The sequence below is a fragment of the Cynocephalus volans genome, chromosome 11, assembly GCF_027409185.1.
Source record: "Cynocephalus volans isolate mCynVol1 chromosome 11, mCynVol1.pri, whole genome shotgun sequence".
Classification (NCBI taxonomy): domain Eukaryota; kingdom Metazoa; phylum Chordata; class Mammalia; order Dermoptera; family Cynocephalidae; genus Cynocephalus; species Cynocephalus volans.
In genome coordinates, this window is record NC_084470.1 from 122,396,777 (window position 1) to 122,412,567 (window position 15,791).

A 15,791-nucleotide genomic window follows, 5' to 3' on the forward strand; every position below is an offset into this window, starting at 1 on the left:
AGCTTGAAGTATAGGGTGGATAAGACTTGGGGTGCTGATAACATAGAGGTAGGTTGTTTACATTAATGTTTTGCAGATCTGATTTTAATATTGAACCATATTTTGTTTTTCTACACTAAAACAAACATTCTTAACTTAAACTGAACATGTATCTGATGGAATTCTGTAGACATCGATGGTAGCATCTGACATATATATTTTCAAGGATTTCAGTGTATTTTCACTTTTCACGTTGAGCTTGAAAATAGGAGATGGGTGCCAACTTGAGGTCTTGGGGTGTGGTTGGGAATATCTGAACACTGATCTCAATTTTGGTCTGGTGTGCAAGATAAAACTCCCCAAACGGTCTGACTTACATTTACAAGGAGGAAGAAAAATGACAATTAAAAAAAATGACCTGTAGAGGCCAGTAATAGTCTGTTAAAGGAATAACATTTAAGAACGTTTCCTTGGTTTTCTGCTAACCTTAAATTATTCGGGCTTATTAAAATTGTTATAGAATCACCATTGTAAATCTATTTTTAGATGTGTGTTTGAGCAAGTACAAAAATTTCTATTTGCAGGGAACAGACCTTTAAAATATTCAATTGTAAAAAAATTAAGCTGGGCTTATAGAAGCTTACTTGTCATAATTTTAAGCAATAACAAAATCATGCTGATAGTACTTCTTAAATGAAGCACCTTTTAGAGTGTGTACTTATGTTATGGGAGGGCTTATTGAGTGTTTAACTTCTTGCCTAGCACATGTTAGTGGCTGAATTAAATTTTTGTTGAGTTAATGTAAAATTATTTAACCAGCTTTATTTTGTATATTTTTGACTATTTGTTGAATTCAGAAACTGGTATTGTACTTAAATATTCAAAGAGTGAAAATAGTTCATGGGCTTTAAAGTAAGCTAAATGAGACTAAAACTCAATTTTTGTCATTTAGGCTCAGACTCGTGTAAAATTGAATTTTTTGGACCAGATTGCAAAGTACTGGGAGTTACAGGGAAGTACTTTGAAAATTCCACATGTGGAGAGGAAGATTTTGGACTTGTTTCAGCTTAATAAGGTATAGAGCTCATGACCATCTTACTTATTTAATAAATTTACTGACAATGAATTTGATCTTCTTTGCCTTATAAAGAAACTTATTGTTTGAAATATGCAAGACGAGATTCTCAATTCAGTTGAACGACAAGGATCAGGCTGTACTTGTCCTGTCTGGAAGCCTTATGTTGAGGAATATTTTGCTGCCACCTGTTTTTGTCATTTTAAAACTTGATGATAATCCTGCAAGGTTTTCCTTCCTATTTTATTACAGATTAGGAAACTGTGGCTCAGGGAGATTAAAAATTGACTAAGCTAAAAAGGCTGAGCCTTGATTTAATACCAACTTCACCTAATTCTAAAACCTGCATTTTTTCCACAAAACACGCATCCATGCTGTCTACTTTTTTTTTTTTTTGACTGCTGGCTGATACAGGCATCTGTACCCTTCACCTTGGTGTTACCAACACCATGCTCTAACCAAGTGAGCTAACTGGCCAACCTACTATTCCTTAGTTTATGGAGATTTTAAAGATCACAGAGTAGGACCAAGTACTAGAACCCTTTCTTTAGTAGAGATTTAATTGTTAATCTAGTTCTTCTTCCTAGATGGCTACTTTGGGAGAGTGAGTAGTAGCTTTTGGGCTGTGGGAGAGAAAATGTTTATGGACCATGGTGTCAAAAGAGATGTTTTAATTGTCTAGCTTAAAATTAATAGTGCAAGTATTTTTCCTTTTGAGTTGGGAAATGTATTTTAAAAAGATAACCACATTTTATTCTTGGAGTCACACCCTAGACATGAGGGAATTAGAAGTGATTTCCATATAAGTGTTTCTAACTTCTTTTGGTATTTTAACAGTTAGTTGCAGAAGAAGGTGGATTTGCAGTTGTTTGCAAGGATAGAAAATGGACCAAAATTGCTACCAAGATGGGGTTTGCTCCTGGCAAAGCTGTGGGCTCACATATCAGAGGGCACTATGAACGAATCCTCAACCCCTACAACTTATTCCTGTCTGGAGACAGTTTGAGGGTGAGTTTGGGGGCTAGCCTTAACCTGTTTTATTGAACTGCTTATTGTTACATTGTCTTTCAGGGGGAACAAAAAAGCCTTGATTATGTTTGGAAGACATTGTTTAAAAAACCTTGTTTATGGATTTTTCCTCCAGTGTTTTTGTTCTGTTTTGAGAGCAGTTATACTTAGAAGATTTTTGTTGTTGTTTGGGTAGCTGGCAAGTACAAGGATCTGAACCCTTGACCTTGGTGTTACAAGGTTGCACTCTAACCAACTTTAGATGCTTGTTTTGGTAATGAATAAGATTGTAGAAGAAATATCCTTTTACTATCAAAACCTGAAAAATGTGTTAACTTCACTACTGGTGTTTCTTTACAGCGAGGAGTTGATTATTATCTATCTACTTGTTATGGCTTATGCTTTAGCATTCAATTTTATTTAAAGTATTCCTAGTTGTCATATGAACTGCAACCTATTAAATAACTTGCCTACCCATTCTCTTTTGCCAGCTGAGGTTTACAAGGAGATTGTCAGATAGAATGTTCATATTGGTAAAGGACTTAATAATGCTGCATAGCCAATGGGTTCCTCTTCCAATAGTTCCTATGTAGCCATGTTTGCTTCCTTTAAAAAATGGTGTTTTCTAGGGCCGGCCTGTGGCTCACTCGGGAGAGTCCGGTGCTGATACCACCAAGGCCACGGGTTCAGATCCTATATAGGGATGGCCGGTTCACTCACTGGCTGGGCATGGTGCTGACAACACCAAGACCAAGGGTTGAGATCCCCTTACCGGTCATCTTTAAAAAAAAATAATAAATGGTGTTTCTAGGGCTGGCCTGTGGCTCACTTGGTAGAGTGAGGTGCTGATAACACCAAGGCCACGGGTTCAGATCCCTATAGGGTTGGCCGGTTGGCTCACTTGGGAGAGTGCAGTGCTGATAACACCAGGGCCACAGGTTCGGATCCCTATATAGGGGTGGCCGGTTGGCTCACTTCGGAGAGCGTGGTGCTGACAACACCAGGTCAAGGGTTAAGATCCCCTTACGGGTCATCTTTAAAAAAAAAATGGTGTTTCTGAAGTTATTCAGATAAAAACTTTAACTCAAGTAAGACAATATTTTTTCAATTTTCCACTTATTTCACGACCTTGGTAGAAAGATGAAGAGTGTAATAATGCGTTTATACCCTTTGAGTTATTCTAAGACTAGATCAGTGAGCCCTATAATTTTAAGAGTTTTTTCTGTGCTGTAGAGAGGTAGGAAGATAACATAGTTTCTGAAGGTAAACCACTATTCAAAACCCTGTCATAATATTATAGACACATATCATCTGTAATACTTAAATCCTGTAGATTTTCATAGTATTTTGTTTTTCTTTCCTCTCTCCCATCTTCATTCCAGGTGAATTTTCTTTTTTAGCCTAGAAGAAAGTGCCCAATTTGATATTCAGAAAGCTGTTTTTTTAAAAAAATGTACCTTGTGTGAAAGTTTAGTGATCTCATGGATGAAATTGTTTAGAATGTGGAAACCTTATGCCTCTCTTTTATAGTCAGATCTAGATACAGTTGTCCACAATAGATTAGTTTTCTGTTCTTGAATTCTTCCAAAGTGTGGAGATTATAGTGCTCGCTTCGGCAGCACATATACAAAGTGTGGAGATTATAAGGAATAAGGGGAGAGAGAGAGTCTGCCTATTTTATGGGTTGCAACATTGTGCAAATATGTCTGTGTACTTAGAGAGGCAGTGTAGTTTCATACTCAAAAGCACTTAAGCATTTAAAGAGTCTGAAAGAAATAGGTATTTAAAGATATCCTTTTACAAACATTGCATCTGCAACACAGATAAATATTTCTTAAGAGACCTATTATGAAGGTGCTTTAAAAAGTTCATGGAAAGACCTGTATTATCTTTCAATTCTATTTTCCACAAACTTTTGAAGTACCCTCATATGTATCAATTATGTTCTAGGCACTGATATTCATTATAGAAAGTTTAAAAACACAGGAAAGTATGATGAAAATAAAATCACTCCTAATCCTCCCACCTGTTATTTCTCTCAAGGCTATTTTTATGAATATATACATGAATTTGCAGTGTACTCTTCATATAGAGTATTGTGTTCTGGTTTTTTCTACTTAACATATTTGAGAACTTGCCATGTCATTGAATATTTTTTGAATGACTCTAGCATTCCATTTCTATAGCCAAAGCTTGATTTTATTTCTTCTATTGTTGCATGTTTAGGTTGGTTCCAATTTTTCAATTATAATACTATAGTGGGCATTCTTTGTATGTAAATTTTTATACCCATTTCTGATTTTTCAAAATAGTTGTTAGGGGAAAGGAGAATTGGAGAACATATAGTTTAAAAAAAGAGTGGTGTACAATGAAGGAATTATTGTAAAAGGGTGAACTAGAGCCTAAATTAAGTTTGGGAAACTTGAGAAAAGAAAATTTGAGCAGTGATGTAGTGTACTGGTATAATGGAACAGAGGCCTCAGTCTTGCATCACCATGTTTTCTAAATGTCTTAAGGGATTGCCCTGTCTCTGTGGGATGATATTAATCACCTTTAAATCCCAGTTTCTCAAGTAAAGGTTAAAATTAGAGTCTTCTTGTGATAGCATTAAATATAAAACGAAAACATCAGGTGTTTGTTTTGAATTTTGGTTTGGAACAAAATAATAAAGCTCTTCATATATATTCTTAAAAGCTGCTGAGCTTGATTTTACCTTAAGTATCCAAAGTCCTTACAGAAGCTGACCATAGATAATGGAATCATTGAGACTAGTGGGAGATAGGGACCACATACATAGCATCTGAATTTCTGACCATCTGCTTAATAAAATTTATGTGATTTAGCTCAGTATTTCCCTATCACACACACTTTTGTGTCTCACTGGGCTTTTTTTTTTTGGTGGCTGCTGGTACCAGGGATCTGAACCTGTGACCTTGGTGCTACAAGGCAGCACCTTTTCAAATAGCGCCTATCTCAAATAGAAAGTTCATTGAATACATAAAAGGGGTAAATTTAGATGATGGACAGGTTTTATTCCCCTCTGCATACTTTCATGAACATACTCTAAATGCTCAGTTGGAGACTTGTTACAGAATGGAGGGCAATGTTCCATACTGATTAAAAAAAATTTAATTTATCTCACTTTACTATTGGTATTTATTCTGTCTTATAGCTTTTTCCAGAATATGACTGTTTAATAATTATGGATATAATAGTTAACTTTTCCAGATCAAATCAATGTATAAGTTTAATTAGAATGAGCAGCATAGGGCTGGCCAGTTAGCTCACTTGGGCAGAGCATGGTGTTATAATAACACCAAGCTCAAGGATTCGGATCCCCATGCTGGCCAGCCGCCAAAAAAAAAAAAAAAGCAAAAAACAAAAGAATGATTACAATATTTAATATTCATAGGTTGTTGTACCAGTGATAGATTCATTATTTGCTATCAAGTAATCTGTATCAATATTTTTTGATAGCATATATTTCTTAAATATTAGAAATAGATGTCATTTTGTTGCTCTGTGCTTTCTTTTGTACTTCCCCCCAGTCTCTATTCTTTCTGCAAATGTGAAATGGAAGGCCAATCTTGTCAGTGAGACTGTATGGTCATAATGGTGCCATAGTGCCAGTAATTATGGAAGGTTGTTATTTCAGTGTATCTCATTTCGAGTATAGATGATATAACACGCCCCAGATAATTACATTTTGGAACCTGTTTTATTATTTTTTTTCTATTATGAATATTCATAAAATACAAGTTACCATATATTGCTTTTGTACCCCGTGTCCCCAAGGAACCTGCTTTTAAAAATGCTTCTCATGATGTTTGTGGGTCCTCTCATAGAAGAGTAGTACTTACCTGAAATTCATATTAGCTTCAGTGGGAATATTTTGTGTTATGTTGTATTGGCATTAAATATCCTCTTTCAGCAAGCTTAGAATCAAACTAAGAAGAAAAACCAAAGCAAGAAGAGATGCTGTCTGATTAGAGACTGTCAAGCTAGGGCTAGGACTCACAGACCCCTCAACAGACTAGGTCACAAACCCTTCACACACAGGTCCACGAGCTAGGTAATAAGAAAAGATCCTGGGAGCCGTGGGTAAAAAATTAATAGTCTTTATTCAGAGCTAAGAGCAGCTGCCCTAATGGCCTCCAGGAGCGTCCCAAGAAACGGGGGTGGCAGTGTGTATCAGAGCCGTTAGTCCTTTATACCTAAGTCCATACCCCAGGGCACCTGGGTGCACGTGGATATTAACATCAAATGCTTGGCAAGATTCTGAACATCTGAGGGGCCCTAACCATTTTCCTATATTTTCCCAACAAAGCCAAAGTTATTGCTAAGAGCTACCTATTTGTTAATTTTTGCCTTATAAGTTAGAGTTTGTAGGGATATACTGAAATAAATCGAAACCTTAGTAAGGACTGTTGCTAGTCAAATGACCAGTTTTCTCAGTTCAGATGATAGCTTTTTTTTTTTTTTTTTTTGCGGCTGGCCAGTATAGGGATCGAACCCTGGAACTTAGTAATCAACTCAGGACCATGTTCTAACAGACTGAGCTAACTGGCCAGCCCTCAGATGATATCTTTTGATGATAACATTGGTAGTTATGTCTGAAAATATAGGATTGTAAAATTTAGAAAACCTTTTGGATTCTATATTTTATTACTCCACGCACTTTTTTTTTAAACGAAATTCTTTATATGGAAAATTATTTTGGGAACTTATATTGGGCCTTTCTAACAATTTGGACCTTCAATTCATTGACAACTGTAAGCACAGATAATTGGAAGTGGCTCATTGGGAGTGCTTTGAGATTGCTGTGGCCTGTTGTAACCTGGTGACACCTGCAAGGAAATAAATCAAAGCAAACACATTCACCTGTTAAAAAAATTTTTGAAGCTGTTATATTGATGTGTGTATATATATGATTGGTAACTGCAGACTTGTCTTTGTATTTATTTTGATTTTAAAAATTGCAGATCTGTTATCTCCATAAATATAAAATGTGCCTTGCAAAAATCCAGTGAAACTCTTAAGATTAAAAAAGGACCATTCATGAGTACAATTGTGTTTTATTTCTAGTGTCTGCAGAAGCCGAACCTGACCACAGACACAAAAGACAAGGAGTACAAACCCCATGATATTCCGCAGAGGCAGTCTGTTCAGCCCTTGGAAACGTGCCCCCCAGCCCGACGAGCAAAACGCATGAGAGCAGAGGTGAGAGCCTCATGAGGTTGATTAGAAAGAACTCTCAAGTCCTAGGATTAATGGCTGTCTGACACTGAATTTCTCTCAGCTGTATGCTCTTCATAGCTTTGAATGTTATTAATCTCACAAAAGGGTGGTGTGTGTATTCCAGCTTTTATACTTGGAGGAATTGTGTACCATCAAATGGGTAAGAATAGAAGAAACCTTTTCTAGGTTTATGTTGCTTGGACAGACAGCTGCTTAATTGTTATTAGTCAAAGCCTTGGGAAGAATTGATGTTCTTGTATTCCTAATTGGATTGTCCGTTACTCTCACAAAGTTAGGTGACATATCAGAGATTAAGGTGAGGAGATGTGAAGATGGGGAGTTTTTGTGAGATTTTTTTTTTTTTTTGGTGGCTGGCTGGTACAAGGATCAAACCTTGGACCTTGGTGTTAATGGGAAGTTTTTGTTTAACAGAGAGGTGTGAAGACAGTGAAAGCCATTTTTCTCACACTTCCTGCAAAGGAGTATGGAATCAGTGGCAAAAGTAATGACAAGACAGAGCAGGCAGCATGAGGGGGCATTGAATAAATAAGATGAAATAAAAGTGACACATAAGGGAAAATCAGGAGGAGTGAAAGGCTGATAAGAAGGATTCTTTAAGATTTTTCTGCTCTGTGAGGTTTCCCCTGGGAAAGGGAGGAGGAGTGTGTTCTCAGTTATCTCGTTCCCATACAGAAGGGTCATTGTTTGGGATTACTGCCTAGCCTGATGGGTATGTGAATTTTAGGACTCAGGGATATTATAAAGAGAACAGTTTAGAGCTGGAAAGCCTCATTCATATTGCATTAATCATGTATCTACATCTGGCTGTTTAATAATTATTGGCAAAGATGAAAAAAATCAGCCATTTTGCTTTCTGAAGAAATGGATAAATAAGACAATTACTTTTCTCTTTGGTAAATTGGAGATATGAAAAAATTTAGGGAATGAATTCATTTTTCTGAATTAAGGAGATTGCCCAGAATAGGAAAATATGGTTATTTGAAGCTTATAAGCATGTTTAAAGTTCATTACTCTAGGAATCAGTTCTTTTTTGAGCATATTCTTGGTCTTTAAGTGTATATGTAAGACATGCCCTATTGCTATGGATGCCTAAGTCTGCCTTGACAACATCTAATGGTAATGATATCACCCATGAGAGAAATTGTTAGTAGTGGACATCCTCAATATGTGTGAATTAAAATGGGCAAAGTGATGAATTATAGTTCCAAAAATATTCCAGTGTTACAGACTCCAAAAATGGTTTTATTTGCTTTACTGTTAAGTATCAGCACTTCAAGAAACAACAGTAACTGAGACTGGCTTCTATACCCTCAATGAAGACAGAGTCTTCAATAGTTTAGTGATGTTAGAAGTGAAGTTTATAATAATGGTTATTTAAAAGAATTTATAGAAAACTACTGTGGAAGCTGGATTTTCCATAAATACTAGCTGTTCTTCAAAGAGATCAGTAAATTCTTAGCAGCTAATGAATTATGATATTTATATAACTCCTTAGAGTTGGCTTAGTGATGATTTAATAAAGCATAAGGTGACTAGATGTGAACCAAGAATCTTCTAGGAAGAAAAAAAGAGTTGTTCCCAATTTGGGTAATAACACTTCTCATAATTTGTTCCTCCTGATCTTTCATAGTGGAGAACAGTCTTGTAACTTCTAAGATTCCTCATCCATGCTTTACATAGTAGTAGTTTCAAAGGTGAGATCTTTCCTCTAAGGGAAGAGAGAAGTAGATTTTGTTTTGTTATTTAACGTTTATCTGTATATATTTGTGGGGTACAGTGTGTTGTTTCAATACATGTATATACTATATACAATGATTCACTTAAGGTAGATAGCATAATTTTTTATCCATTAATCTACCTGAGAAGTACGTTTTGATTTACACTATTAGTAAAGACAGTTTATAAAATTATAGTGACCTTGAGATTTCAATTAGATTTCTAAGGAAGATTTATTTTTTTTAAAAGAAATTCATGTATATGACAATTTTTTTAGGCCATGAATATTAAAATAGAACCAGAAGAGACAACAGAAGCCAGAACTCATAATCTGAGACGGCGAATGGGCTGTCCAACTCCAAAATGTGAAAGTGGTAAGAAAGTTTATCCATGAGTAGGAAACAAAAAGTAACTAAGTAAAAACATTTATTTGTTAATGAAGTAAACATCTTAATAAATGTTGCTAATCACTGGGTTGGGCTTTGAGAAATAAAATCTTAATATATCATTGTCCTTGTTCTGACCAGTGGGAGAGAGAAACGGATATGTGGGTGAGTTTCTCAACTGTAGTTAGTTGCTACTTTGAAATTTGGCTCACTACATTCATTGAGAGGAAGTGATCTATGACAAGCATAGGTGCCTTTGATTGAATATCTAGTAGATTTCAGACAAGGCAGACAGACATGATTTCTAAATCTGAATTTTAGTTAATAATTGCTTGCTGGGCTTTCACTTGATGTAAGTCACTGACAGATTTGGGATTCTCTTAAGAAAAATCCTATATTTTACAGGAGGCACATACAAATGAAGAGGTTACTAAAATTGGTCTTCTTAGCTTATTAGTAAGTTAAGTGGAAAGGCAGCACGATGTAGCGGAAGGTAGTACAGCTATGAATCTGAGTTTCATCTCAACCACTAACTAGTTGTATGACCTTGGAGATATTTCTTGACTTCATTTAACTTCGGTTTTCTTATTTTTGAAACTGATTTGTTGTAATCAAATAATTTATGGAACGCATTTAACACAATGCCTAGCATATGATAGGTGCAGTTGGTGAATTGTCATTCTTTTAGTCATGATTGAGAGGAACTTGCTTTTATCAGTACGAGTATTTCTTATGTCTTGGTCTTAAGAAAGCTATGCCTTATCTGCTATTTTGAAAGCATACAAACATAAGCAGCATCTCTAGAGGTATCCACATCCTGAAGTTTAAATGGTATGAAAGTTTGCATTTTATTGTAATGTAACCAGCGTTGAGCCCTTGAATATAGTAATGCTGGGTGCTACTGCTACTAAAAGGAAAACAAACATTAAATTATGTTTGTGTACAGTGTGTGCTTTGGGAGGGAGATGATGAGGTGAGGGAGAAGCAGAGAAAAGCACAGTGCAAAAAGAGCTAACTTTGGGTTGCCTCCATCAGAGAAAGAAATGAAGAGTAACATCAGGCATGAACCCATTGAGAAGAAAGATTATATTGTGGAAAGTGAGAAGGAAAAGCCCAAGAGTCGATCTAAAAAAACCACCAATGCTGTGAGTTGACATCTCCCTTTCTCCCTTTCTCTTTCCTATTTCCTCTTTTTCTTCTTCACTTCCTTTCTTTAAACCTCTTTACCTCCAAGTTTATACTTTTGTGCCTTACTTAGGATTGGTTGATTTAGTGTCTGACAATGAAATGATCTTTTCAAGCCAGTTTATAGTATCAGTTTATAAATGAGAATACACAATGGCATTATGAAAATGGTAGTAACATCTTGCGGGGCATTGATAGCCATTTTTCTGGAGTACCTTCAGTTTAGCACTGAATAATGAGCTAGATCATACACAGAATTGTTCATAAATCACTGGCTCACCCCCAAATGAGCTAAAGATTAGACCAAAAATCAAGTTGGTATTTTCCAGCTTTTCAGCTAGCAATGGGAAGGAAGGAAATAGAAGAAAAAAGTGAAAAGAAGGGAGGAAGGAAGAGGAAAGAAGGAATGATGAAAAAGGAAGGAAGGGGAAGGAAAAGGAAGAAAGGAAAAGGAAGGAAGGGGTTAGGTGGTGAGGACATGGCAGAGTAGGAGAGCTAGGGAACAGTTTATTCTGTTGAGAACTTTTTTAAAAAATAAAGCTTTAAAAGCATTGGAGAGAATCTGGTTGCTTTTCTTCCCTGCCTTTTTCTGAGAATCTGACAACAGTGCTTTTTTTTGTTTTTATCTTGAAATTAGAAATTATTCCAGTTGAATATTCTCTCCATAAATAGCACCTCCCCCAAGCCCTCCAGTACAATCAAAAAACTGTTCTGACAGTTTTTTATTTGCCCAGGTTTTTATTTGCTACAATAAATAGACTGAAAAGGTGAGGCTCCCTGTTTAGTTGAATTCTCAGTTTTCTATTATGGGATATTACATTAGTTTGCTAGGGCTGCCATAAGAAAGTACCATAGACTGGGTGGTTTAAACAACACCAGAAAAAATGTTTTCACAGTTCTGTAGGCTGTTGGCAGGGTTGATTTCTTCTGAACCCTTTCTTCTTGGTTGTAGATGGGTGTCATCTCCCTGTTCTTCACATGGTCTTTTGGACTCTGTACATGTCTGTCCTAATGTCCTCTTTTTGTAAGTTATATTGAATTAGAGCCTACCCTAATGACCTCATTTTACTTTAGTTACCTCTTTAAAGATCCTATCTCCAAATACAGTCACATTCTGAGTTACTGAGGATTAGGACTTCAACATATCAATTTTGGGGAAGTACAGTTCAGTTCATAATAGGTAATAAACCAAGCTGTATCACTGAGTATTTGGGGATCTTAACTATGACCCTTTAATTAGAATTTAAGTGGTAGTTTAATGTGGTTAATTAACTTTAAACATTTTCTTTACTTTTAAATATGACAAAATTGAATTTTTCCTTCATAAATTCTACTTTTGGTTAGACTCGTAATTTATAACCTAACATTTTATTCTTCTAGATTATCTTTGAACTACTGAAAACTTGATATTTAAATAACAAACTTTAATTGAAACACAACAATTGAGAATTGGGGGTGCATAAGGTATTGTGGAATGTTCCTTATAGAAAGTGAAGCATTTTTATTTAAAGTATCCCTTATACAGGTTGAAGCATTTAAAGCAGGGTGGAGAGACTATGTATGCATCAGATCCATTTCATCCTTCCAGTTTCACAAAATCAAATAATGGCTCATGTTCCTTTGTTCTGTACTCATTTTCATTGCTGCAGGTGGACCTGTATGTCTGCCTCTTATGTGGCAGTGGCAATGATGAGGATCGGCTTCTTTTGTGTGATGGTTGTGATGACAGTTATCACACCTTTTGCTTGATCCCACCTCTTCATGATGTTCCCAAGGGAGACTGGAGGTGTCCTAAGTGTTTGGCTCAGGTAAGAATTAATGGCAGAGGTGGCATTAGAAAATTTCCTTGAGAGCATTTTTCTTCAACTTTGGGTTTTAGATTTGACAATAGATAATGATGCCCATGAAGAAAACTGGGCAGAACCTGAATAGGAAAGAGGTCCTATTAGTAGAAATGAGTTCCACAGAGTAATGCAGGTAGTTAAGAGGCAGAAAAAAAATTTTAATAACTACAGTTTTAAAAAAATTTTTTATTAAATTTCATTGTAAAATGTATTACACGTTCTTTGCAAGAATTCTTAAACTCTGATCTATTTAAAAAATGGAGATATGATTTCACAATGCATAGATAACCACTGTTAATTATCTTGGTGTATATTCATCCAGGCTTTTTTCTATTTTAAACAAATGGAATTACAGTACATAAGTAATTTTAATAATCTGCCTTTTTCATTTATAAACATAGACATTTTTATGTAGCACTATGATTACCGATGTTTTTAACAGTGCATGTTATGACTGGTAAAATCTAAAAAGAATTTGCTGTCCACCTTTATGAAGATTATTTTGTATTATGAAGCAGTCAGTTGGTCTATTACCTTTGGGTTAGGGCGAGAGTATAATAGTAAGGGGCTTTTTTTTTTTTTTTTTTATAGTAAGGAGCTTTATATTGTACAGCTTAGATATAAAGGTTTTAGTGCATTTCCGTATAGTCATGTTACAACATAAGGGTGTTCCCATCAAGGGGAGGTTACTAGGCATAGGAGAGGGCAGGGGGCCATGGGTGTTAGATGAATTAAATATCTAATACCTCATAATAGGGATGCCCTTATTAGTGGGTCTGGAATATTCAAATCCATTGGCTCACCAAGTTTAGGGTGGCTTATACTTCACTTGTTACTCTCAGTGTTTTTGTTTTTGATGGCATTATAAGGCTATAATCAAATATTGCTGGCCTGAGAGACATTCTGTTTCCATAAAGTGATTTATCTCTATTTTGATCTATTATGTATTGATTTTATACTTTTAACTCTTAGGGAGACATTATTTTTCTCATTTTCAGTATTGAAAACATTATTTGATCCTGAAGGAAGTCAAATTTTTAGTCTGCAACTTTATAAATTACGTAAATTACTCCAAGTTGTTGTTGTTAAAATAGGCATTTCACTTGCTTATTAGAACAACCCCATACTTCAGGCAGGTTGATTTTTCTTTTTCTTTTTTTTTTTTTTTTTCAGGTTGATTTTTCTAATGTAGACCTAGCATAAAAGCCAAAAAATAAGTTAATACCTTGTTTTTTATCTTCCAGTTTGATGATTGGCCAGATATACTTGGCATTTTCAAGTGTCACTTTGAACGTCAATTTCCTTTTTTTATTTGCAGGAATGTAGTAAGCCACAAGAAGCATTTGGCTTTGAACAAGCAGCCAGGGACTATACACTTCGTACTTTTGGGGAAATGGCAGATGCGTTCAAATCTGATTACTTCAACATGCCAGTCCATGTATGTACACATATACTGCTTTAATTTAGGATTTTAATTATGTTTGGAGAAAAGTGTACCTGAGACAGATTTGAGTTGAGGCCTCACTCTCATAGTCTTTATCATGCAGAATGAAACCTTTAATTTATTTGTTTAGTGGTATTAAAATTCTACCACACTTTAAAATGAGCTCAAATTTTTCATTTAAGGATATCTTTAAAGATACCCCTTTCACGTAAATCGTACAGCAACAGTAACAATACCAGTAAAGAAAATCACCAATTCTTTCAGCCCAACAACAAATGTAATTTAAGAAAAAAAAAAAACTTCACAAAATTTTACCACTATGTGCCAAGCAGTATATTATTGTAAACTTCAGGGTGAGACCATTTTTAATTCTTCCTTATTCACTTGAAAGCATAGATATGTTTCATTCAGCATTTAATATTAATTCAAATGAGTATACCAGAATTAAATGATTTCCTACTGTAATTCTGGATATTTAAAGCCATGGTTTTTCTCACTACTAACAAAGTGCTGTAGCAAACACTTCATGCATGTAGGTTAGTTGGGTTATTTTCTGACTGAAGACAGATGAGAGTGTTTATCCTTCTCCCACCTCATCCCAATAGCTGTATCAGATTATAGGACCTCAGCAATACATGACTGAACCTCTTTTTCTCTAACTTCACTAACACTAGCTGTTACTTTTGAATTTTTAGTTCTTTTGACTGCTCATGAATTATAATATTTCCCCATATGTTTGCTTCACCAGTTCTGGTGACTTGCATATGACCTCTTCTATCTGTGGTTGGCTTTTTATTGTACTTAAAAGATGAAGACATTGAGGGATAAACATTTAGGTTATCTGCCTCTGGACACGCCAGATTAACAACAGATCCTTCACACAAAGTCTGATGACTATTCTAGGGCATGCTCTTGCAAAGTGATCGCTCTTTTTGTTCATATCCTACACCCTACATCCATCATGGTTGCCTACATTACTTTCAGCCAGGTCTAGTGAAAAGAAAGGATGAACTCAGGTACAAGTTGAGCATCTCTAATTTGGAAATCCAAAATGCTCCAAAATTCTAAACTTTTTAAGTGCCAACATGATGCCACAAGTGGAAAATTGTATATCTGACCTCACATGATGGGTTATGTTTTATGCACAAAATTATTGAAAATATTGTATAAAATTATGTGCAGGCTGTGTGCAAGGTATATATAAAACATAAATGAATTTCATGTTTAAATTTGGGTCCTATCCCCAAGAGAACTCATTGTGTATATGCAGGTGTTCCAAAATACGAAACTTTTCTGGTCCCAAGCATTTTGGATAAGGGATAATCAACCTGTGATATGTTTGAAAACATCTCAAAGTATAAAGCACCATTCAGACACAGCTAATCATTATTGCTATGGTGACAGTTACAGATACCACAGTGAAGTCACTCTTGTCAGACCAAGGCAAAATAGGACCAGGAAGGCACAAAGTGTGCGGCGGGTGGGGGGTTCCCATGCTTGCGTGTCTGAGATAACAATTTCCAAGGACTTTCTAAAAACCCCACAAAAAATTCCTTCACCTCCTCCACACAGTCTCCTGCTTTGCATGGCTTGCACATTTCACAGGTATACACACATTTCTATGACAAGGTCTATTATTAGACATTCTTTAGGATTATAGCAATTCAGATAAAATGGAAGTCCCCAGTAATGCCATCTCCCAGCAAGCTGACATCTCTGGCTTAAAGCCTCCAGAACCAATGAACTCTGTTTTCAAGCATCTTACATGAACTTCTCCCTTTTGTCAATGAAAGCTTTCTCTTTTTCTTTTTTTCCCCCAGTACTGGGATCTGAACCCTTGGCCTTGATGTTCTAACACTGTGTTCTAACCAATTGAGCTAACTGGCCAGCTTGTT

At 35.7% G+C, this 15,791-nt stretch overlaps 1 protein-coding gene across 1 annotated transcript in view; it reads left to right on the plus strand.

Annotated features, from left to right (window-relative positions):
* Nucleotides 1–15,791, plus strand: part of KDM5B (lysine demethylase 5B) — a 74,837-nt gene that overhangs the window by 26,587 nt on the left and 32,459 nt on the right. The window contains exons 3-9 of the mRNA XM_063113750.1: nucleotides 932–1,054; nucleotides 1,892–2,062; nucleotides 7,148–7,282; nucleotides 9,315–9,411; nucleotides 10,459–10,568; nucleotides 12,258–12,416; nucleotides 13,771–13,890. Of these exons, the coding sequence (XP_062969820.1) occupies nucleotides 932–1,054; nucleotides 1,892–2,062; nucleotides 7,148–7,282; nucleotides 9,315–9,411; nucleotides 10,459–10,568; nucleotides 12,258–12,416; nucleotides 13,771–13,890 (915 nt within the window). The remainder of the gene's footprint in view (nucleotides 1–931; nucleotides 1,055–1,891; nucleotides 2,063–7,147; nucleotides 7,283–9,314; nucleotides 9,412–10,458; nucleotides 10,569–12,257; nucleotides 12,417–13,770; nucleotides 13,891–15,791) is intronic.